A 25,518-nucleotide genomic window follows, 5' to 3' on the forward strand; every position below is an offset into this window, starting at 1 on the left:
ACACTATTTTGGTTTCACAATAACGTGTGTGTTTAAATAATCCTGCAATCTTACAAATTGAGTTTTAAAATAAACAAGTATATACAAATATTTCTAATTGTCTCGTGCTAGCTCCAAAAAAAGTTGTATGTACAATAACTGAAAAAGAATGAACAAGGTGGTTATTAACAGTTATACCACAGACATGAGTATTTCATGTTAACTGTGTATTGACAAGCTGGGAAAGCCCGATGTTGTCACGCAATCAAATGTTTCTGTCAAATAGTTTCTGTTTTTTTATTGTGATTGATGGCAAACCTTTAACAGGTATCTTAAGTATGTACTGGAGCTATACATTTAGTCTATTACTTTTTCACAGCTTTTAATTCAACAAAGTTTTGTGCTGTTTGTTACTTTTTATTATTATATGCTGATATCAAATAATTATCTCTGTTTGCCTGATGTTAAATGACCCACCTGCATATCTGTGGGACAAAACTTTGGCTAATTTGCTTTTACTGATAAAAACTGTTTGCAGTGAGAGATTGTGGAGCACATATGTTGTGACATATGGACAACTTAACATATAATGACTTATTTATATGTAAAGATATACAAAAATGATGTAGAGCAAGACAATTTGTTTGATTTGAATGGTTAATGTATAGTACAGTATATGTCACCATTCAATGTCAAATTTGGCTTTTGGTTTCCTTCCCTCCCTTACTGACCATATATTTATCTACCTACATCTACAAGGAAGAAGGAAGTTCGCAAGTAACAAAAAGTGTATTATGAAAATGCAAAACAGCTCCTTGTAAACCATGTGATCATTGTTTATTTCTTTATCTCAATCCATAGGAATGTGATTTCCTTTTCTTAGTACGAGGAAGTAATGTGACTAAAATATCAAACCAAAAAAGGCAAAAGCCAAAGCAAACACTTTGCACAAGACGTGTTTAACATTATTGCAACTTAAACAAACATTTGATAATAATGCTTGTGTTGTTTATCTTTGAGAAACATGTAGGGTAAACATGTTTGATACATAATGAAATCTTTTAACATCCTCTTAATTTTCATGAAGGTCCAAAGGAATTATCTTTCCTGAAACATCAGAACACATCCTTCAACATACAGGGAAAATCTTGAGATAACTTCATCCTGGAGATCACATATGGGGTTTTTTGAACCTAAACCTGAAATAGTAGAATGCAAATGAGTGGTGGCTGATATTTGCCTTATATGGCTGTTTAAAAGTCAACTTTGTCCCTGTTCAATAGGGTGTTTCTTTCATTTGCATTAGCGGATATTGGCAATAAGTAGACCTGCATGGAATGCATGGCTGCAGAATTCCACAGAATTTGAACTCATTCATTACAGTTCATGAAAATATGTAATATTTTGGTTGATTTGGGCCTTCTCTAAGATACTGATGTGAATGTGCTATTATTTAATTATGTATGTTCAAGTACAGAATTTCCCACACAGTCAGTACAGATTCCAACACAATCTCATGGCAATTTGTAACTATTTATTACATTCTGCAGAATTGGTGACTAATCTTTGTACGACCAGGGGTTGACCTTCATGCTTCATTTTTCTTATAAAATCATCAAGTTTTCATACGAATCACATCGTATGAATTCATTTGAAGTCATTCCCTTTATAAAATACGTTTTTTCATGAGATTGGGTTGGAAGATTCTGTGTTGGTCTGGTAACCGGTCAGAGTAAACCATAAAACATCTGAACAACATTCTTTCCCAAAAGATTTTGCTCTTTAAAGGTGAAGTGTGTCATCTCCTAGCTTAATGAGCAAAGACAGATAGTTAACTTATATGTTTAAATGCCACTTTCAAAACATTTTCTTGTGCAAACAACAGCACAATTTTGGGCTGGGACTTTTTTTGGGAGGGTTTGGGAAAACAGTCATCATTTCACTTGATGACTCTAGTGGCACAGGCATTACACACTTCAGCTTTAAGGTACCATATAAGGTCACAAGTTTGCCATTAAGAAGTTACTGTTCTACTAGTAGAGTTACACTACACACAAGTGAATAGAGTGCTTTAGGGATGATGTATTTTTGTAGGCCAAAACCCACAAATGAGTTGCATTTTAGCACATCCGGTTCCATCGTCCTGAAGTCAATGAGTTTTTTTTAATGGGTTTTTTCGTTAAATGATTGAAATAAGATCTGTGGTGAACACAAGCTCAAGATATTCTCATGTTTTATTCTATGACATGAAATAAATTAATGTAATTTTTTTAAGCTTTTACTTGTCTTGAAAAAGGCGGTTGCTAACAAGTATCTAAATACTACAGATTATTGTCATGAAATGTCATCAGCCGAACAGGTAAACTCATCTCTACTCGCTAGTCACTTTCACAGCCTCGTTGTGTTTATAATCGCACTCTTCCAAACTATTTTAACTCAAGCTTTCATGGAAAATGTTAGACTGAAATAAAAACTGAAAGAGTTGTTGAAGCTCAATGATGGCGACGCGAAGTCTTGTGACCATGGTGTAGTTCATTTTGAGCTTTTGGCCAATTGTATTTATGCTTCAAAATTCAAGTTTTAAGAATAAGAATGATCATGATGAACAAAACATGCGAGTATCACAAACTTTTGTTAGGCACAGAGCTTATTTTTGGCAATAATCCAAAAGCCAATGGAAAGATTTTTTTTTGTCGAGGGATCCAGGGTGGTGCTGGTTTACAGGTTGGCCTACAAAAACCTCATCGCAGCAGTGGATCCATACAGAAAACGTGTCCTTGAGCAGCTGCAGAGTCTTCACTCAAGTGTCCCTGATCTACTCCCAAGCCATCAACAATTTACTGAATACTACAAATGCACCATGTCCAGGGTCACTGAGGAGAAAGAGGAAAATAAAAAGAAATATCAGAAGAAAAGATCAGCATTTCTAAATGGGAGTAATCAGAGAACATCAGGGGGTGCTGTAAGCAATATTTTGAAAGGGGGCGTTGAGGAGTTCTTGTGGGTGGGTTGTTTGTTTTAGTCGAGTTTACGCTGAAGATTCACAACGAGATGAGCTGAAACTTTCCAAAGTTGTTGTCAGAAGTAGCGCAATCGTATGGATTACATCAGAAATAAAACCGGACATCCGTTTATTGTTGGCGAGTAGAATAGTGTCACTGATCATAATGGGTTATGTTTGCTTTTGACACGACTTGTCGCGTCGTTGACGTCTGGTGTAGACAGGGTGTAAAACATGACAGTTTACCCCAAAGCGGCAGACAAGATGGTATATTGTTTACAAAGTAATGCCTCTTTAATTCAGTGTTTGATTCTGTAGCACAAAACATGACATCCAGACATGATATCAAAACTGATATTACTAAACAAACCAGATAAAACACCATGGATGTATACCATTTAAGATAAAACCCTTCAGCATTTTTTTTCCGTTGGAATAAAAAGAGTGCTTTCTGATCTGCTGTTTGTGATAAGCTACCGATGTAAACGTTTAGTGTTCAACAGGTCTTAAATATTCACATGGCGTTTTTGCTCCCTTGTGAAACTAATGATACTGATATTTAACTGTCCAGTCAAATCAAATTTGCTATTTGGCATTTCTTATAAAATCATAAAGTTTTCCTATGAATCACATCATATAAATTCATTTGAAGTCATTCTCAGTGACATGCTATTTTAATGATGTAATAATAATAAAAATAATAATAAAATAATCAAAATTAATATTCAGGGAAGGTGTTGGCCCAAAAAATGTTGAGAACTACGGTTTTAAAAGAAGAAATTAAAATTTGTTTAAATAAAATAAATGTTAACTGAAATAAAATAAAATAAAATAAAATAATAAAAAAGTATTTTATTTCAGCTAGTTGCCAAAGCAACATTTTTTCATTTTCATTTAGTTTAACTTGATGTACTAAAATAACTACATGGACATATCTTAACTAATTAAAAATGACAAAAAACGAAAAACAAAATTACTAAAAAAAAAAAACTATAAAGTTAAAATGGAAATGGTAAATATGAAACTAAAAAACTGATTCAACATGTTATAAAAAAAACTATAATAGTATCTCAATAACACTAAAATAACAGTTTAAAAGGTAAATATATTATCATTCATTAATTTCTGATTCTCTTCAAGGAATATTTAAATTATAGTCTATAAATAATGTTGTCTCCATATTGTAATTACCGTAATTATGAGATTCCGACTTGTAAAAAGCATTCACGACCTCGTAGAACTCAAAATTACAACTTGTAATCTTGGAATTTCCTGAGAACTCTGACTTGTACCACCTGACTGCTGCAGATTCATTTAGATGTTGATGATGTTGTCAAAGAAACACATAATTCCGAGTCCAAGGAAGTGAACAGCTCCAAGTAGAACGTCACTTATGGTAATTACGACTTGGCATGAACACAGAATTACCTAGTCTTTTCATTAGTATAAAAACCAAGTTTCCCATTATCTGAATGGCTGAAGGCCAGAAACATTATCATACCAGTCAAAGTAGCGCTGCCCGTCATAGGTTCCGTCATGTTGTCCATTATCAGCCAATTCCAGTTCTACGCCAAGATGGTAGTCAGGAGAGTTGTGCATGTTGCCCAGGTAGCGTAAGGTACCGGTGCTGATCCTTCCAGAGGGTAACATGATTCGGACCCTGTGTCCAATCTTCAGATCCAGAGGGGAGTGGGGTACAAACACTCGATGAGGTCCCACTCCACTCCTCCAAGACCTTACACTAAAGAAAGAGCACACATATATAGTCTGGAGACAGAGTTAAATGAAAAAAAAACATAATTTCTTTAAAAAAATCTAAATGTAACCATTTACTCTGATATTCATATACAAACAGAACTCTTTAAATGCATTACTGATTGTTACACAACTGTCTGGAATACTTTATTCTGATCTGGAATACATCAATCACTGCATTCCAGAGTTAAATATTTCTGTTTATTACACAGTTCGCTGGAACACTTGATTGTGACAGCAGATTTCAATGACAGGCAAGAAGAGACATGTCAAGATTAAAACACTATAAAGGATACCTGATGTTAGACAGAGCAGAAGTGGCTCTGGAGTCTGATGGGCAGGAGGTTTGACTTTTTTGGTCAACACCATAACTAAACAATTCCATTCCCTTTTGCTGGTGTATCTGTCTGAGACCACCTATGGAAAGTTGGAAGAGATGGTCTAATTTTTCCATTAATTTCAATTCTCCTTATAAAGTGATAGTTCATCCAAAAATTAAATTTCTGTCCAAAACAAAAAACAAAAAACAAAATGGGGCCCATCAACTGTTTGGTTACCTATATTCTTCAAAATATCTTATTTTGTGTTCAGCAGAAGAAATAAATTTATACAGGTTTGAAACAACTTGAGGGTGAGTGAATGATGACAGAATTTCTATTTTTGGGTGAACTATCAACCATGTCCTAACCAGCTGTGACAGTTAAATTTTAGAAATGTCAGGTTACGAATGTAACCATTTTTCCCTGAGAAGGGAACGAGATGCTGCATTGATGACGACATATTGGGGAACACCTCTGCGTGACTGTTGTCTGAAGCACGTATGCAACTAGTCAGACTTCCTACACTGGACATACGTTTTGCCCTCACAGGGCAAAGTAAGTGAAGCCTCTCTTGGTCCTCCAACACATGAGGAGGAGGATGGAAGGCCAGCAAAACTGTAGACCTCAATACATTAGTTGGCACTGTAAGCACATACACCGGTCTCGGGTGGAAAAAGGCTTTGACCCCACCTGGGGCAAACTCCAAGCAGAAGGAGGCAACTGACAGGGCCTGCAAATCTCCTATTCTCTTAAGGGAGGTAATAGCCAACAGGAACACCATTTTGAGCATGAGAAACTTCTCAGAGCTAGATTAAATTGGTTTGAAGGGAGCCAGGTATAGCCCTTCCAGAACCACAGCCAAATCCCAGGACTGGACCCTCTCATGAGCCACAGGCCTCATCCTCAAAGCACCATGCAGGAAACGGATAACCAAGTGGTGTCTCCCTAAAGACCCATTGCTTAGTGGTGCATGGAAGGCAGCTATGGCCGCCATGTAAACCTTAAGTGTGGAGGGGGAAAGACCAGCTGGAAAACAGCCCTGAAGGAACTCCAGCACTGAAGCCACTGAACAGTTAATTGGTATATTATCCTCCCGCCCTGTGATAGGATTTCCCACAGGGGACTGTCGAGGAGGGCTATGAGATCCAAGAACCACCAAGAGTAACCTGACCCCTTCCCGGCGCACTCTCTCTAGAACTCTCTGAAGCAGAGTAATCTGGGGAAATGCATACAGACGCTACGTCTGTATGCATTTCCCCAGATTACTCCAGTCCCTCTGCCATGTCTGTACCATAGCTTCCAGCCCCAGTGGGTGTGTGTGAGGGAGAACCAAAGCAGACTCTCTTGTGACGCAAATAGGTTCACTTCTGCCTCACTGAACCTCCTTCAAATGAACTCCACCGTCTCAGGATGGAGTCTCCATTACCCGGGCCTTAGCCCCAGCCTCGACAGGATGTTTGCACCCACATTTAAATTCTCGGGAATATAGACTGCCCTGAGAGAAACCAGTCTGCCCTGGGATCACAGGAGGATCTGATGTGCCAGTTTGCACAGAGGGCACAACCTCAGACCCCCCTGGTGATTTATGTAAGACCACCGTCTGTCCAGACCAGAACATGATGGCCTCTGAGATCCGGGAGGAAGTACCTCAAAGCTAAAAGTACAGCTAACATCTCTAGGCAATTTATGTGCCAAGAGAGATGAAGCTCTCTCAGCTCATGAGGGAAGCATCTGTCATCACAATTTCCAATGACATGATGCCATTTACGCCAGACCCTTTGACAGGAACCAAAGTTTCTTCCACATGACAAGGGTACAAAGGCATCTGCACGTAACCTTGATCATATGGAATGGGCTGCCCCTTGGGGAAATCCCTTTAGTCTTGAGCCACCACTATAAGTCTCAGTACAGCAGGCCAAAAGGTATGATGTTGGATGCTGCTGCCATGAGGATTAGTAACCTTTGAAATTGTTTCACAGTGACGGCCTGGCCTAGCTTGATTCTGGCAACTGCTGCCAGAATTGACTCCATACGGGCTGGAGACAGATCTGTCTGTATAGTAGTCGAGTCCCATATCACTCCTAAAAAGGCTATCCTCTGGACTGGGTGAGAACAACTCCTGAGACTGTGCTAATATTAGACAATCATCTATGTAATTGAGTACACAGATATCCTGTAGTCTCAGTGGAGCCAGTGCTGCATCCATGCACTTTGTAAAGGAGATAATGTTTGGCCGAATGGAAGAACTCGATACTGGTAGGGTTCGCCCCCAAAAGAGAACCTCAGGAAGTTTCTGTATTGGGGAAGGATGGAGTATGAAAGTATGCATCCTTTAGATCGATCTTAACAAACCAATCCACGGATTTGATTTGACTCACAATTAATAGAATTGTCAACATCTTGAACCTGAATCTCCTCAGAAAATGGTTCAGATGTCATAGATCTATGATGATCCAAACTGGATCCTGTACCCCTTTTCTATTGTACGCAGGACCCAATAAGACATGTTTGGAAGGTGGCCCCAGACCTCTTTGTAGTGCATTAGGGAGACCAGCCTCTCGAGGCTGACCTTGGGTATACTTTGAATACTGTGTTCAGTGTCCTGAATCCCGTGGGGCCATACCGTGAGGAATGCCGCCGACTGTCACTTAGCCTCCTAGAACCTGACCGAGTTGCCGAAGAGTCTGGATGGTGACAGTGGGACATCAAGGAGGAATGTCTTGTCCTTCTCCTTGATGCATGAGAGGTTTAGCCAGAGGTGCCTCTCCATAGCTAGCAACACTGCCATTAGCAGCCGATGGCCTGGGCTGTTTCCTTGGTAGCCCGGAGAGACAGGTCTGTGGCCCTATGCAGTTCTTTAATGGCATAAGGCCTGACCCCCTTGCCCTCATCGAGGTCCCTTAGCAGGTTGGCTTGGTAAGCTTGCATGATGGCCATGGTGTGCAAGCACGCCCCAGCCTGACCTGCTGGGATGTCTAATTCCTCAGAACTAGACAGTTCCAGCATCAAGCTCTCACATGGGGCAGAAGAAGCCGCAGAGCGGGCTTCTGGATCCTGAGCAAGAGAGAGCAGACTCGGGTTGAGAACGGGGCCAAACCCGATGGCTGCTCTCATCAAACACAGCCAGGTGAGAGCGTAGCGTCCTGAGTGGCAGAAGCTTACAGTGCATGCTCCCTCGAGAGCTGCCAGTGCATGCTTCACTCCCAAACAGCTCACACATAACTTGTGTGTGTCCTTACCCAAAACGCATCTAGGGTAGGGAAGCACACACAGCCTGAAGTGTTCACTCATCATCATAATTTTTTTTTTTCTTTTTGGACAAGCACACAATAAATAAGACAATTTCAACAGATAGTGCTTGCTGGAGAGCAGAAGTTAACTCTGCTTTGTGCTGGCTTCCCTTTATAGCTTCTGGGGTTCGCCATCACACACTAGTGGACTAGTTGCACACATGCTTCAGACGACAATCACGCATAGGCGTTCCGCAAAATGTGGTCATTGACACAGCACAAGTTCCCACAAAAGGGAAAGGTTTCCATTTCGTCAATGTCGTGGCTGGAACAACAACATACAAAGTATGACTATATGATTATATTGATTATGTGCATTATTTAATGTTAAAAGAATTTAATGTGAGTTTGAATATCGTATTGCATGACCTTTATGACCGTACTGAATGCGACAATGGATAATTTAAATAATAAATTAAAGGAAACAAGTTCAAACTGTGAACTCAATGTGAGCAAACACGTGTATTCCATGACAAAGACCATTTCAGTCACTCAGTAGGCTGTGTATTTTTAATAATGTGAGTGCAGAGAGGCTCCGCTCACACGCTCTTCTGATTGGCTTAGATTTTTTATTTTGAATTTGTTGGGTCTTAGTCATGTCACATCTGGTGTGGAAAGACTAAAATGCTTGCTTTTCGCTGGAATCTTATCGCATTTCGTCTGGTTGGGACAAGGTGTGTAACACCAGGGCAGTTTTGACATCCAGTCCACGAAAGGAATATGAAACTTACTAAAACATCCATGTTCCTTCTCCTCAGAATAAAGTCCATTCTCCAACCCAGACTCTACAAAGACCTCATTTGCTTCTTCTGAATCGGTGTCTCTGTACAGCAATCCAGACCTTACCAGAATCTCAGAGGTCAACTGAAAAAAAAAATCACATAACATAATTGAAATGAAAGTTAAAAAGGTTAGGTTTCTGTCAGGCGCTTCATTTATATAACCTTTTAGGGATTCTCATCATGGGATAATTTTATGGATTTAGTTTTAATTAGGACTAAATAATTTAGTGTTAATTCACTTTTTATTTTGACTAAATTTTATGAATTAAACAGTTTGTAAACATATTTTATCACTACAATTTGAAATAACCCGTAAAACATGAAAGTATTATGCAATCAATTAAAACAATTATCCTTGTATAAAACCATTTTGGCATAAAGGGTTCTTTAAAATTTAATCAAGAACCCTACAGTTTTATATAGAACCCAACTGCAAAAAAAAAAAAAAAAAAAAAAAAAAGATATTATGTAGTTACATCAAAAAATAAGTACAATGTACTTGTGTACATATTGTATTGCAAAACACTTGTGCTGCTAGTGAGGTGGTATAAGGGTAAGGTTAGGGACAGGCTTGGTGGTAGGTGTAGGTTTAAGGTGTAAGGGAGGTCAAGTGTAATTATAGATGCAATTACAAAAATTAATTACAGATGTAATTACATGCAGGTATTTTTCATGTAAAAACACGTATGTACACAATCCATGCATCGTCTCAAATGATTAAAGGATTAGTTCACTTCAGAATGAAAATTTCCTAATAATTTACTCACCCCCATGTCATCCAAGATGTTTATGTCTTTCTTTCTTCAGTCGAAAAAATTAAGGTTTTTGTTGAAATCATTCCAGGATTTTTCTCCATATAGTGGACTTCACTGGGGTTCAACGGATTGAAGGTCCAAATGTCAGTTTCAGTGCAGCTTCAAAGAGCTCTACATGATCCCAGACAAGGAATAAGAGTCTTATCTAGAGAAACCATCTCTCATTTTCTGAAAAAGAAAAAAATTATATACTTTTTAACCACAAATGCTCATCTTGCTCTGCGAGGCGCCACTCATTACGTAATCATGTTGGAAAGGCCGTTTGACAGTCTTTACACATTTGCTTTGTAAACACTTGCTCTGTGTTTCCGCCTACATCACGCGTGACCTTTCCAACGTGATTATGTAATGTGTGGCGCATCGCAGAGCAGTGCAAGATGAGCATTTGTGGTTAAAAAGTATATACATTTTTATTTTTTTTAGAAAATGACAGATGGTTTTTCTAGATAAGACTCTTATTCCTCGTCTGGGATCATGTAGAGCTCTTTGAAGCTGCACTGAAACTGACATTTGGACCTTCAACCCGTTGGTAACTGTTGAAGTCCACTATATGGAGAAAAATCCTGGAATGATTTCAACAAAAACCTTAATTTCTTTTCGACTGAAGAAAGAAAGACATAAAACATCTTGGATGACATTGGGGTGAGTAAATTACCAGGAAATTTTTAATTCGGAAGTGAACTAATCCTTTAATTAGAAGTTTCCCTTTCAGACACAAAATTTATTGGATGGGAGTATTTACTGCAATCGATGAGCATTGCTAGTTCCAGTTGCCAACCCCATTAATTACCTAAAGAAGCAGTTAAACTCATTATCAAAAAAGCATGCATACTACATTTTGCATTTAAACGATGGGCTAGGCGATCAAAGCAGCAATGCACATGAAGCAAATGTGTCACAGGTGGTTCGTTATAATGGATTTGTGAGCTAGATTCATTTATGAAATATTATTAGACCCATATACCTGGTCTCTCAGATCAAGTTGTCTCTTTTGCAGCTCGATAAACCGCATCTCCCATGATGCTCTCTGATTTGCAATCTCTATCTTCAGTTCCTGAATCTCCCCTTCAGCTGTTAACAGTCTCTTGTACAGGCCGCTTGTGCGCTCACGCTGAACACAGTTTCCTGCTTTGGCCTTCTTCTCAGAGTCTGTCCCTGCGAGATGCTTGACATCTTGGACAACTACAGATTTATGAAAGTATTAATATTTTGATAAATGCAGAACAAACACTTAATAGGATAGTTCACCTAAAAATTAAAAATCTGTTGTTACTTTTCTCACTTATATGTCGTATGAATCCTCTATGGTTTTCTTGTGGAACACAAAAGAAAATATTTTTAAAAATGTCTCAATATACAATAAAAGTCAGTGGGGTCCAGTGTTGTTTTGGATGGACAAAAGCATTCTTCACGATATAATGTTCCACAGAAGAAAGAAAGTCATAGAGCTTTTGTATGACAAGAGGGCCGAGTAATTAATGACAGAATGTTAGTACAAAAGGCCCCTTAATTTGTAGAATAAGGAGTTCTGCAATTTGATTTGTCAGACTACTTTCATACAAAACTAGCCTGCCATCTATTGGACAGGTAAGGGCATAACATTTTTTTTGCATATAAATAATTTAACAATCATTACATTTTACAGATACCACATCCACATGAAATTAAAACATCTTAGTTGAAGTTAAAACATTTACCTTACAATTGCATAACAAAAAAAAAAGGCCATGACTGCTTTTTCCTTGTGATATTAGGATTTACCTGTGGTCAGTTTTGATTGTAGTTTATGGTCAGTATCAGCTGCTCTCTCTGTCCATGGTGCAGATTTTAGAGCACAATACGGGCTGACCTACAGTACATCAAATAACATTTGATTCAATTTGCTAATAATAACTGGAATATATTTGTATAATGTATTAACAAAATAAAATAAAGGGGCGGGGCCTGGTTGAGTTAGTTAGTAGCAAAGACTATAGACAGACAAAGACGGTGCACTCCTATTATAGTCACACTTTATATTACACGTCCTTAACTACTACGTACTTGCATCAAAAAATAAGTACAATACTTCTTGTGTTCATATATTGCAAAATAATTGTGCTACTATTGAGATGAGATCCGAGTAAGTTAGGGACAGGTTTGATGGGTTGGTTAAGTCAAGAGTGCAATTATAGCATAAAGTAGAGCATAAAGTAATTACAGAAATGAATTACAGTTGTAATTACATGCAGGTATTTTTTTTAAATATAAGTACAATGTACAAACATGTTATGTACACAATAAGTGCATTGTATCAAATGATTAACTTAAATGTAGTACATAGTAGTTAAATACACCTAATATAAAGTGGGACCCCTATTACTTATGAATGGGAGAAACTGCAACGCACAATATGGCGGAATACATTCCACCTTCTAAACAAAAGAGAGAATCGCTGATTGGTAAAGTCATTGCATCACTGCAGCTGCTGTTAGAAACTAACTGATGCTGTGTTCCAATTCGCATACTATCCATCCTAAATAGTAATCAAAATTAGTACTGGTGTGTCCCAAATCGTAGTATTTTGAAATGGGTATTCCAAAGATACCCGGATGGTCTACTTTTTCCGGTTAGAATCCAAAGTGCAGATCTGTGCACGTTCCAACGGCAAATATTGCCCACAACCCATTGCGCATTGGACAAACATGAATAAAAAGTGTAAAAAGACAAATAAATAAAAAAACTACAAACATGGCGGGTGTGCCAGAACGACGGTTAAAGGGTTAGTTCACCCAAAAATGAAAATCACGTTATTAATTACTCACCCTCATGGCTCAGTGAGGCCTGCATTGACAGCAAGATAATTAACACTTTCACATGTCCAGAAAGCTACTAAAGACATATTTAAAACAGATCATGTGACTACAGTGGTTCAACCTTAATGGCAAACCAAAGTAATAAGATTACTTTTGGTGCACCAAAAAAAATAACGACTTTTCAACAATATCTAGTAAAGCTTTGAAGCTTCATGAAGCAGTGTTTTGAAATTGCCCATCACTAGATATTGTTGAAAAGTCGTTATTTTGTTATTTTTGGTGCACAAAAATTATTCTCGTCGCTTTATTATATTAAGGTTGAACCACTGTAGTCACATGAACTGATTTAAATATGTCTTTAGTAGCTTTCTGGGCATTTTAAAGTGTAAATTATCTTGCTGGCAATGCAGGCCTCACTGAGCCATCGGATTTCATCAAAAATATCTTAATTTGTGTTCTAAAGATGAACGAAGTTCCTACAGGTGTGGAACGACATGAGGGTGAGTAATAAATGACATTATTTTCATTTTTGGGTGAACTAACCCTTTAAGAAGAGAAGTTTAGATAAAGGGGTTTGAGTGATTAATAATTAGTATCTCGCCAGAAGAAAAGATATTTGTTCAATGCTATCCCCATTATATTTCATCTGCAACAGCATTGTGAACTTTGTAAGGAAACGTTTGGTTATTAACTTTTAAATGCATCATTATGCAAATTGCAAACAAATGAGCAGAGTCCATCCGCATGAAAGACCCATGACTGGCAGATCAACGCACTACAACATTTTATATCTTATGTAATTTTTAAGATTTCAGGATTCCCCCATTCAAGTAAATGGGACTTGGTCTTGGATGCCCAAAATAGCTGCCAGGAGGCTTTGCAAATATGGCCACCGAATGAACAGACTTTTCCTTGAAGGGGACTTTAGTTAGTAGTGTGTTGAAACTGGCGGTAATGGTAAGGGGCAGGACATTTCCCAAACAAGCTCGAATCGCTAGACCAATCATAACACACTGGTTGAGCCAACCAATCAGAGCACATTGAGCTTTTCAAAGCTTCAAGAGGAAATAAATTGAAATTCATGAGAAAATAAATTGAAAAACTTTAACTGAAGAGTACATAATCACCCAGAAAAACCTCCATGTGCACAGCAGGCCCTTGAGAGTCCAGACGACTGCTGACCACAGTACATAAGTAGCCATTTTATGGAGATTTCACATGGTGCTCCATTGCCTGCAATGCAAAAATGAAAATTATTCAACCAATTCTGTATATTAAGTCTGATTCTGGTTTTAAAACAACCAGAGAGGACTGCCAACCACTGTGGCTTTGAGAGAAAGAGGAATCTATTCTGCTATTCGTAAAAACATCAAAGCAGGTAAATACCTTGATATACTGTCTGGTTGAATGATTCAGAGGCTGAATAAAGATCCCTGTTGAACTTCAGTGGATATAAATGTATGTGTTGGTTTGTTTCTCTTCAGCTGGTCTTCCGATGGCATGTTCACAGACCTGTGAACTTGTGCAGACGCGTCGAGCCTAGAGACATAATCCTGTCTAATCTGATTAGTGACGGGGTTACGTGCTCCTCTTGTGTCCCATCATACTAATTTTGGTACCTGATCCTATTTTTCCCAAGTCCATATATCTGTGTATTGCTGCGGGAATTATCAGGCAGCGAACACCCTCAGATTCCTCTAAAACTAGCCCCTGTCTAACAAGATGCTTCTGTTTGAGTGAAATAAGCTTTAAAACCCTAATGAATCCAGTGTTATGAAGGGAACTGCAGCACAGGCCTGTATATTTTCCATCTGTTTCAATCCATGAATATTCAGAGCACCCCTTAAAAGAAAAAAACAAAGATAAACAAACTGCAAGTCTTGGACACTAGTGATTCAATCATTAAAAACAGCAGGTCATTCTAAAATGCTTAATGTGCCCAAATGTACTAAGACTGAATTACAGGTGTGACATCACATGAAGCAAACTGATGCTTATTGTGTCATTTACAGTCTGGGGAAAAAAACATGGATTAATGAGATGTTTATATACATTTTCAACACTATATATATTGGTTCATCACTTAAAGTCTTATTTGTTTTGATTGGCATTGACATACAGACATTTTTAACATTGGCCATTTTTGGGGCCACTAAGTGTTTTGGTCCTGCCACTAGATGGCAGAAGTATCCATTTGATATTCCTGATTTTAAACTAAAAATTATAAAGAGTTCAAATGTCTATAGGATATCCAATATTCTTCATTTCTAAAGTGCAGTCTGTCACAGTTATTGTTAATAAACAAATACATCGGAATTATGAAATTATCATGGATGTATGGACTAAAATATTTTCCAAGCATTCTCATTGACAAATTGCTTCTGTTAAGTAGGACCTTTTTGTAATAATAATAATAATAATAATAAATAGGTAGTTTATAGCATACTTTCCAAAATATGCACTGGTCAAGCTCAGACAGTTAAACTTTACTGGTTATAACTTTGTTATCTACACAATGGCAAGAAACAGTGTAAATAACCACATTTTGGTATTATCAGATTTACTTTTTTTTCTTTTTCTTTTTTTTTTTTTTTTTTTGAGACAATCTATATCACAGCTACATCACAAATCACTACAGAATTCATCAAATCCATATAGTTTGTGCTTTTGTTTTCTGCACAGTTATGTCTCTTCCTTGTGCCTTTTGGCAACGTTCACCTTTTGAATTGAAAATATGTCCATTAGAGCATGCAATTCTTAATGTAGGCTAATTCATACTTATGTATGTAAACAGAGTGAAGGCAAAGAATTAGCTGAAGCATATCAGGCACAAGACAAAATTTACAATACATTTGAGAGTTTATTATTACAGTTCAAACAAAAGTTATTGAAATCGGTAACACTCGGTCTGATTAATTACTGAATTAATGACTATTAACTAACTATGACAAATTATAATTAATTACCAGTTAATTACTAATTACTCAAGTGTTTCCTATAGTCACTCATCAAGAACTACTAGCCATTATATTAATGTGAAAAACAGTTTTGCTCACAGAAAAATCTCAGAAATATTAATATTGTGATAAGTAATTAATTTGGTAATTCTTTATAATTTGTCATGGTTTTAATCTGGTCTTAATGAAGCTAATTGTAACAGTTGTCATAAAGAGTTCATAAACAAAGTCTTTTATTCAGAATAACATACACTCAGGAGATATCATAGACGACGTAGGAAAATGCAAACCAACTAAACTGAAACGAAAACCGACAAGGGACTGAATGAAACGGGGAGTATAAATGCATGATAAACATAATGACTGACAGGTGATGATTATACGTAACTATAGAAACAAATGAGTAGATAATAAAAAAAACAATGAAACTGGAACTAAACAGAACTAAAGGTGCGTCCTCGTGCCGTGTAGTGTCCAACTGAGGAGGGAGGAGGATTTGGGGATGGGCGTGGAGCAGGTGACGGACCAGGAGGAGTCGAAGAACACAAACACCATGGTGGAGACTTCACTGAAGGGCTAGACGGAACCTGAGGACTGGCCGATGGTGGCGGAGCCAGGATGCATGCGGTATCTTGCGGAGCAGAGAGACCGACGGACCAGGATGACATCTCCAGCCTGGAAGCCCAAGGTTGAGCTGTTGGCTTGCGGGACCGAGACGGGGGCTCAGCCGACGGGGCAACAATAGAGGGAGTAAGGTTGACGGCAAAGCCTGAGGGAAGGAGAAGCCCGGTGGAGCCGAAGGGATGAAGAGTCGAGGCGAAGCCAGAGACCCGGAAGTTTGCAGCGGAGGCAGAACGATGACTGAACAAGGCTGATCCAAATGGACGAGGGAGGAGTCCCAGAACTGGCAGACCACAGTGGAGTCAAAGGAGCACAGAGCCAGGGCGGAGCTGACGGGCTGAGAGGAAAAGGTGGAGACAAGGGCCTGGAGGCCTGATGTGGGCTCAAACTCAAGTTGAGCTGGTAGACGGGAGGCCCGAGGCAGAGCCGAAGAGCCACACGGAGCAAGGGGCGGGGGCAGAGCTGAGGAGCAGGACAACACCAGTGGCTCCGATGGATCCAGGGAACTGGATAAAACCAGTGGAGGAGATGGGACCATGAAATCAGTCGAGGATATCGGAGGAGGAATATTTCCCAATGGAACTGGAGCATCCCGATGGCTGGATGGAACCAGCATAGAAGGCGAAGACTCGAGGCTGGATACTCGGGAGGGAACTGGATGCGTGGACCACAGATCTATCAGGCATTGTTCTACTCCTGGCTCTGAAATGGGCTAGGCAGCTTGCTTCGGCTCAGGGAAGACCCAGGCAGCTGGTTCCGGCACGGGCTTCTTCTCTGACTCGCTGACGTTACCCGGAGAGTCGCCATGCTGTATCCTCCACCACCAGTATTCCACCAGCGCTTTGTTCTCGCAGGTGATGAGTCTCCACCAAACTGGTAAGTCCATGATAATAATGGTGGTCTGCTGCACGCACAACGATATAGTCCATAAACAATGTCTTTTATTCAGAATAACAAACACTCAGGATATATCATAGAGGACCAACTAAACTGAAGGTGTACTCACACTAAGCTCTCTGAACCATGCCAGAGCGCATTTTACCTCCAAAGCCCAGTTTGTTTAAGTAGTGCGATCGCTCCGTACTGTGCCCGGGTGCGGTTCATTTAGTCATCCCTGGCGTGCTTAGGGTGTACTCACACTATGCACAGTTGCCTTGAACCGAGCCAGAGCGCGACTGTCCCCCCTCCCCACTCCCCTGCTGGTCTGCACTCACATTGCACTTAACGTTCCAGGTCGGAGCACGCTTACGTCTGTCACAGTTCCCATCAGTTCTGGACTCAATCTCCCATCATCCTCCCTGGCACACACCTGCACTCACTTCCTCATCACCTCTCCTGATCAGCACATCACTCGCACTCAATCACACAGCACTACATAAGCACACCACTCGCCTCACTTAGTTGTCCGGTCTCGTTGATGGTTACATGCAAAAGGACTATTCTATGTTATATTCTATGACCTCCTGTTTCCACTCTAGTGATCTCCTTGTATTCTCCGTGTCCCTGCGTCTGTGTATGTCTACTTGCCTCCAACCTGTGTGTACTCCATCAACGATCATCCAGCCATCCACGATTCCAACATCTGCAAAACAAAGAACTAAGTCAGTATCCAGTTTCCACCAAGTTCATGTCATCTGTTCACTTACCTACATCACTGTCATTCCCCCTGCTGTTTTGTTAAATAACCACCATCTACATTCATCTCTGTGTCTTCCGAGTATCTATCTGTAACAACGTCATATACGATGCAACTTTTTAAATGGAAGAAAACATGAAGAAATAAACTTTCGCTAAGATAATATATGCTATTTCTAATGTATGCCGCACAACGATTTTCAAAAGCAAGTATCAGAGGATTATTACAAAGGCAGCTGACGTTAATGGAGGAATTAGCAGCTTTACTCGCAAACTACAATTCCTGTTCATCAGAATCAGACCCATTATAAACCCAGATACACTCAAATTAATTACATGAATTGAAAAGTGTACTATCAGAGTAGTAATAAAGATGTTTGCCATCATAATGATGATAGTCCACACAAAAGTAGAAGCTGTTTCGTGCTCTGGTGCAGTTAGTGGTCAAACTGCATGCAAACCGCACTCAAGCCCAACTAAACCGCACTCTGGCCCACCTCTTCCAAGCAGGCCAGGGACAGCTAAACAAACTGCGCCAGGGCATGGAATGGAGCGATCACACTTGTGAAAAGAACCGGGCTTTGGGGGTCAAACGTGCTTGGGCACGGTTCAGATCGCCTAGTGTGAGTACATCCTAAGTAGTGTGATCGCTCAGTACTGTGCCCGGGTGCAGTTCGTTTAGCCATCCCTGGCCTGCTTGGAAGAGGTGGGCCAGAGCGCGGTTCGCATGCCATGCCTGAGCACGGAACAGCTACTACTTTTGTGTGCACTACTCTCATCATTATGATGACAAACATCTTTATTACTACTTAGATAGTACACTTTCAAATTAATGTAATTAATTTGAGTGTATTTGGGTTTATAATAAGTCTGATTCTCACCTTATTGATGATCAGGTATTGTAAAGAAAAGTTGCAGTAAAGCCAGTTAAGCTAGAGTAAAGGCCTGTACACACCGGGACAAATATCACACACGATTATCGCCGACGTTTAACGCCTCATGACTAAACAAAGGCCGCCAATGTGAGTGTGCACAACGATGCGAAAAACGGCAGGCGTAAAAGCGTAATTTTTTAAAAAACATTTTTTTTTTGGTTTGACGCACCACGTTAAAAACTGGCAGACCAATGAGAGTGGCACTTTTATTCACGTGCCTGGAGATGCTGAAGTTACAGTAAAACACGACTTGGTAGCACTCAAGCACAAAGCGGTCTTGCCGAGCACACATTGATACCAAGACGATGAAGAGAAAGTAAGTAGAAGAGGAAGACCCCCACAAACTATCCCTACGTCTCAAACAGCTCCCTAGCTTCCTAGGTCATATCAGTATACCATGTAAATGAATGTGGCCGACTCCCTGATCAGTGCCCTGACTAGTGAACTAGGGAGCTGATTGAGACGCATGCTATGAGTGCTCTGCCAGTTCTTGACCACACCAATAGATGTGTATTATTTCTGTATTTTTACTGTTTGCTTTTTTTCTTTTACATTCAAGAAATATAGTTGAGAATGTCTGTTTCATAAATATGTTTATTTTCATGACCTTTCACTTGCACTACTGTCATTGTGACTTATTTGCACTACCATTTCGGGAACACTTTACTTGAAGGGGTGTGCATAAGACTGACATGACACCTTCATAATCATGACATGACTTGTGTCATGAATATGAAGGAGGTTTTATGAATGTTTATGACAACTGTCATTAAGTGTCATTCGCTCAATTATGTCATTTTTAATGCAAAGATGACATTGTTTGAGATGTCCGAGTTATGACAACTTGACATAAACCAACACATCATAACCTGTCAGTGTCTATAAAAATAACAATTTTTTTCAGAAAATGAGCAATGGTTTCACTAGATAAGACCCTTATTTCTCATCTGGGATCGTGTTGAACAATTTGAAGCTGCAGTGAAACTAATTTTGACCTTCAATCGTTTGGTGCCCATTCAAGTCTACTATAAGGAGAAAATTCCTGGAATGTTTTCATCAAAAACTTTAATTTCTTTTCGACTGAAGAAAGAAAGACATGGACATCTTGGATGACATGGGGGTGAGTAAATTATCAGGAAAAGTTTATTTAAAAGTGGACTAATCCTTTAACGCCAGCCTTCGTAATAATCTTCTGATATGTGCAGCACAATCAAGTGAAAATCGCTGCGCAGCATAAATATATTAGGCGGTATTTTAGCGAAAGTGCGTTTCTTCCTGTTTTCTTCCTTACAAAAAGTTGCATCATATATGACATAAGCGTGCTCCGGCCTGGAACGTTAAGTGCAATGTGAGTGCAGGCCAGTGGGGGAGTGGGGAGTGGGAAAATCGCGCTCGGGCTCGGTTCAAGGCAACCGTGCCTAGTGTGAATACACCCTGAAACGAGAACTGACAAGGGACTGAATGAAACGGGGAGTATAAATACAAGACAAACATAATGACTGACAGGTGATGATTATATGTATCTATAGAAACAAACAAGGAGATAACCAGAAACCATAACTAAATGGAGTAGGCAAAAAAGAAACAGAACAGAATAACAAAACAGAAGTCCATAACCCTGATAGTATTCTCATTCAGTAATTACTGATTACCTAATAAAGAACTATCTCAGTCCTAACTTTGCTATTAGTTAATCTTGTTTCCGATAGTGATAATGAATAACTACTCATTACTTTCTGCATAGTTACCTATTAATAACAGACCATTATTCTAAAGTGTTATCTAAAAGTAATGGATGAACCTAAAAAGAAAGGATGAACCTAAATACATTTTTTAGCTTATATATTGTCTTAAACATAATAGAACAATGGGAACTTGAAAATGCAGTACAGATATTCATATGTTCACATCAGTGGACTGGTGTAGGATGACTTGATGAGCCACTCAGTTGTGTTTAATTCAGCATTTCATTGTCACAAATATATTTTCTCCACATTGTGGCATGTTTGTGTAAGAGTTTTTCATCAATCAGTCCAGACACATGTGTTTGTCCATAATAACATAAAAAGCGCGATTCGACTTCTGTTTGAACATATGTTGCATGTCACAATGAAAGGCTCATTTTCCATTCAGCGTGAATTTAAATGTTGATCCTGATTTCAAATGAAATTGGAGCTTATAATCACTGTGACTGATTGTTCTGTGTAAATAGTAGTCTGCTGTGTATTTTTGGATTATCAGACGTGGGATGGGTGGAAAATTGTGGCCTGGTGTAAACAGCGGTGTAATGTTACCATCAAAACAGTGACTCTGGGGAGCGTTTGTCCATCTTAAAGTGATAGTTCACCTTAAAATGAACATTCGGTAACACGTTATTTCGATGGTCCACTTTAGACAAGTTATTTCATCTTTAAAAGGCCTCTTGGGCAGCTATTTCAGTCATTGTATAACTAAAGTCTTTGTTCCAAACCCACATGATTTTCCTTCTTCGGTGGAGCACAAAATATACTTTTTTTTTGTAGAATATACTGGCCACTCTTTTCCATAAAATGAAAATGAATGGACTGTGTTGAATCAAGCAGTAAAAAAAAATCACATTTTACTTATATTTTTGGTCTGTCAGGAAAATATAATGCATGAGACTTGTGCACTTGTAATGATTATTATCTTTTATGGTGCTTCTTTTGTGATTTTGCAGCTTGACAAGCACAGTCTCCATTTAGGAAGTTCTTCAAAAATTCACCTTTTCGGTTCCACAGTTTCGAACGGCTGGTGAATGGATGTGCGTTTATTTATAACGTGACTCATATTAAAGTGCTGTTAGCAGTGGAGCGTTTGACTCTCGGGGGTGTCATTAGTTGCTCTCCGAGCACCTGTCCGCAGAGACACAAGAGGCCATACAGGCTTTTGAATTCAGATGCAGGCGTCTTAATGAGGCATCTTTTCGGGTCATGTCCTCTCATTCACAGTTATGAATTACCTGCATTGTTATATGTGACTGAGCACTTTCATTCAGTTGTCTCCCTGTCATGGCAGTAAATATATATGTTGAGCCTTTTTGTCAGTAGCAGCTGTACCATGATATCAGATACTGTAGGTGTCACATTCATTTGATATGTCAGTCAACCATCATATGCAATGAAACATGACTAATTGTGCAGACATAATTCTTGGCCAGGCTTTCATACAAAGAAATTATGAACACATGCAAAAACAAGAGAGAACCAACAAAATATTAATAACCGATTATGTTGTAGTAAATGTTGTAGTCTATGAAAATGTTAAATAATTTTGTCAGATAAATACTTGAACCAAGTTTTGTTTTTTTTCTTCCCCCATATATATATATATATATATATATATATATATATATATATATATATATATATATATATATATATATATATATATATATATAAAAACAAATATCCATCTGGACATCACTTTTGGATACTACTATACTACATGGTACTTACAAGATATTTCTTTAAAGAATATTATGGTACTACCATTAAAGCACACACACACACACACACACACACACAAAATTAATATAGGGATTTGTAATTTTAAGGATCTATTTTTACCTGATCAAATCCTGATTTAGTCATATTAAGTAGTTGAAATACTTAACAGGATACCTAACAGGAAATGTATAAACCTTGAATGCCATGTTCAGTAAGTCACTCTGGTAATTGAATAAACATAAATTAAACTATTATCCACTGTGATTATACATGCATATTATTTTTTTTTATTTATTTATTTAATGAGCAATGTAATTAATAAAGTTAAATGGAAAGTTATTTGCCTGTTGTCTTAGACATGACCATGTAATTTGATTATAGTTTTACTGCAGTTCAACAACATGCATTTGTCCCGATTGTAGTGCAGTAATTATGAAAATGAGAGCTGCGATGCAAACCTGTCCCCCTGGCTGCCAAATGGAAATGCAAAGCCACATATTTGAGAGCAAAATTTTACAAATGACAGAAACATACTTTAATTCCTCCTGCTCACTATGAATGAAGGGCTTATTTCTGGTCATTTCCTTTTCTTTGAACATTATTTTCTTCTCTTGATCTTTAATGTTTAATGCAATTATTTCTGAGGAATCCTATTAGAATTACTTTTTTAAAATACTTATGTTTACTAGTCTTTGGTCAAGTTTAAGTCTAAATTACATATAGGGTTGGGTAAACTGTGTCATCATTTACTTGCATTGTCCTCTAGTCTAACTAATCTAATCTAACTAATCCATGATCAACTAATCCAGAACAAAGTAATCCACATTCTTCTAGAAAGTCAGTAAAAGAGATCTGGTAACACTTTTAGACATTCTACTGACTATAAGTAACTTTGCAACTAGATGTCAACTAGCAGTCATTAGAGTATTAGTAGATTGTCTGTTTAATATCTGCTAACACTTTATTTTGGACCCCCCAACAGACATTCTACTGACTATATAGTAAGTCACTTTGCCTACGTCAACTTATTCTAAACTGAACCCTAACCTAACAGACTACTAACAGGGCGCCAGACAAAAAAATTAATTAAGGAGCCATTGGCTCCTATAGGGGGGAAAAACAGGCGCCACATAATTTTTTTTTAAGAGCCACACAACAATGAACTTAAATTTTTAAATCATACTTTTCATAATCTCATTTAATTATGTCAGCACAACAAATTATGTGATAGACTACTGGTCACAGAACACACAAATAACATGCAAATTTTAGAGTCATAATGTGTGAATTTGTATGGTCACCAATGGCAACCTCAGCAAAAATATCACTCGCAAATTAATATTTTTAGTTGCAAATGCGACCGTTTTAGGTACAGTCTGGAGCCCTGACTAATACTACAATGGGAGTTATTTAACATGTAGTAGCAAAGTTACTTATGACGTAGGGACGTGAGTTTATGCAAAACTCTCACTATTAATTGAGCAACTGGCACAGTTTACCCAGAAACATGGCCAGTCTTTAGCCAGATAATTGACATGGTTTTATAGATTGGCAATTCACCAACATGTATTATATATTGGATACAATGATACTTTTGCTTTGGCATAAAACTCGTAACTGCCTATAAAAAATAGCATAAAGATTATCAATAAAAACAGGTTCAATGTCAGGTGTCATCACTCCAGTAAACATGCAGAGGACTTTGTTAGATTAGATTTGTGGCTGAATGTTTTGTGTTAGTAGTAGAGTGAAACAGCAGCATGCGACCCAGGGTTGATTCACTAGTGTCTACTTTTTCATCTGTGTTCTCTTGTACACATCTGCTAACCCTTTGTGGTAAGTATCATAGCACTCAATGGGAATGAAAGAGGAATTACATGATCTTTTAGCCTAAATGAACGTAAATATGGAAAGCCTGCATTAAGAAATTGCAATTGTTTTGCCGGTTCCCAGTGCAGTACCTTCAAGCAGCTCCACGACACCATCTGTTACACCAGAAGCAGTTGGTGCTGGTGGTATTATGACTGAAAGAAAAAAAGTTTACCTCAAGGGTCTGAGCTGGGTGAATGTGACGGCAACGTGATCCCCTTTTTCCGGTTCCGCCTTCAACTTGGGACAGGCCGTCTCATCCAAACCACACATCAGTAAACTAGTCTTTATCCAGCTGCAAAGCCACAGTCTGTTGGCTCAGGTGTTATTTTGAGTAGTTCTGTATTTTGGTTAATGTCTCCATAATCCTTGTTATTGGTGGAGTTCAAGTGGCTTGCTTACTAGATACGGCTACATTAAGGCTTTTCAGACTGTGTTTAACCCTGGGTTATTGTTGTTCTAAACCCCTATTTTAACCTCAGGTAAAGGAACGTTTTACACTTATAATTTAAAAGCAGGGTCTGCACCACTTTTTACCCAGGGTTTTGAAACCCTGCTTCGCAGCAGGTTTAGAGCCGCTTTTGTGCTGTTAACCCGCATTGTGGTGCCAAACTTGTGCAGTGTGAAACAATGGATTATTAGAATGTTAAGGCTTGGTGCTTAGCAACCGACAGCCAATCACGTGCCTCATATTCACTGATATAGCTTTGGACAGTCACAGAAACACAGAAATACAGTGGGTACGGAAAGTATTCAGACCCCCTTAAATTTTTCACTCTTTGTTATATTGCAGCCATTTGCTAAAATCATTTAAGTTCATTTTTTTCCCTCATTAATGTACACACAGCACCCCATATTGACAGAAAAACACAGAATTGTTGACATTTTTGTAGATTTATTAAAAAAGAAAAACTGAAATATCACATGGTCCTAAGTATTCAGACCCTTTGCTCAGTATTTAGTAGAAGCACCCTTTTGATCTAATACAGCCATGAGTCTTTTTGGGAAAGATGCAACAAGTTTTCCACACCTGGATTTGGGGATCCTCTGCCATTCCTCCTTGCAGATCCTCTCCAGTTCTGTCAGGTTGGATGGTAAACGTTGGTGGACAGCCATTTTTAGGTCTCTCCAGAGATGCTCAATTGGGTTTAAGTCAGGGCTCTGGCTGGGCCATTCAAGAACAGTCACGGAGTTGTTGTGAAGCCACTCCTTCGTTATTTTAGCTGTGTGCTTAGGGTCATTGTCTTGTTGGAAGGTAAACCTTCGGCCCAGTCTGAGGTCCTGAGCACTCTGGAGA

General features: G+C 38.7%; 1 protein-coding gene across 1 annotated transcript; it reads right to left on the minus strand.

The window, feature by feature from the left end:
- Positions 1-806: 806 nt before the first annotated feature.
- On the minus strand, positions 807-15,624 carry LOC125243490. Its single transcript, XM_048153199.1, has 8 exons — positions 14,124-15,624; positions 13,865-13,970; positions 11,704-11,791; positions 10,907-11,124; positions 9,077-9,209; positions 5,032-5,152; positions 4,482-4,721; positions 807-2,852 (listed from the first exon to the last, which is right to left on the minus strand). Exons 2-8 carry the CDS (start codon positions 13,937-13,939, stop codon positions 2,795-2,797), a joined length of 933 nt encoding a protein of 310 aa, XP_048009156.1. The 5' UTR covers positions 13,940-13,970; positions 14,124-15,624; the 3' UTR covers positions 807-2,794.
- Positions 15,625-25,518: the final 9,894 nt, after the last annotated feature.

This window comes from Megalobrama amblycephala, linkage group LG13, assembly GCF_018812025.1.
Source record: "Megalobrama amblycephala isolate DHTTF-2021 linkage group LG13, ASM1881202v1, whole genome shotgun sequence".
Taxonomy (NCBI): Eukaryota; Metazoa; Chordata; class Actinopteri; order Cypriniformes; family Xenocyprididae; genus Megalobrama; species Megalobrama amblycephala.

What these genes read in the sequence shown, in the direction of transcription:
- LOC125243490 (XM_048153199.1), bottom strand. Translation starts at nt 13,939, where the DNA reads ATGGCTACTTATGTACTGTGGTCAGCAGTCGTCTGGACTCTCAAGGGC. An exon ending in GAAGGAACATGGATGTTTTA is followed by an intron (nt 5,153 to 9,076) that starts GTAAGTTTCATA and finishes AACTTTCCATAG; the next exon opens with GTGGTCTCAGACAGATACAC. An exon ending in TCTGCTCTGTCTAACATCAG is followed by an intron (nt 4,722 to 5,031) that starts GTATCCTTTATA and finishes CTCTTTCTTTAG; the next exon opens with TGTAAGGTCTTGGAGGAGTG.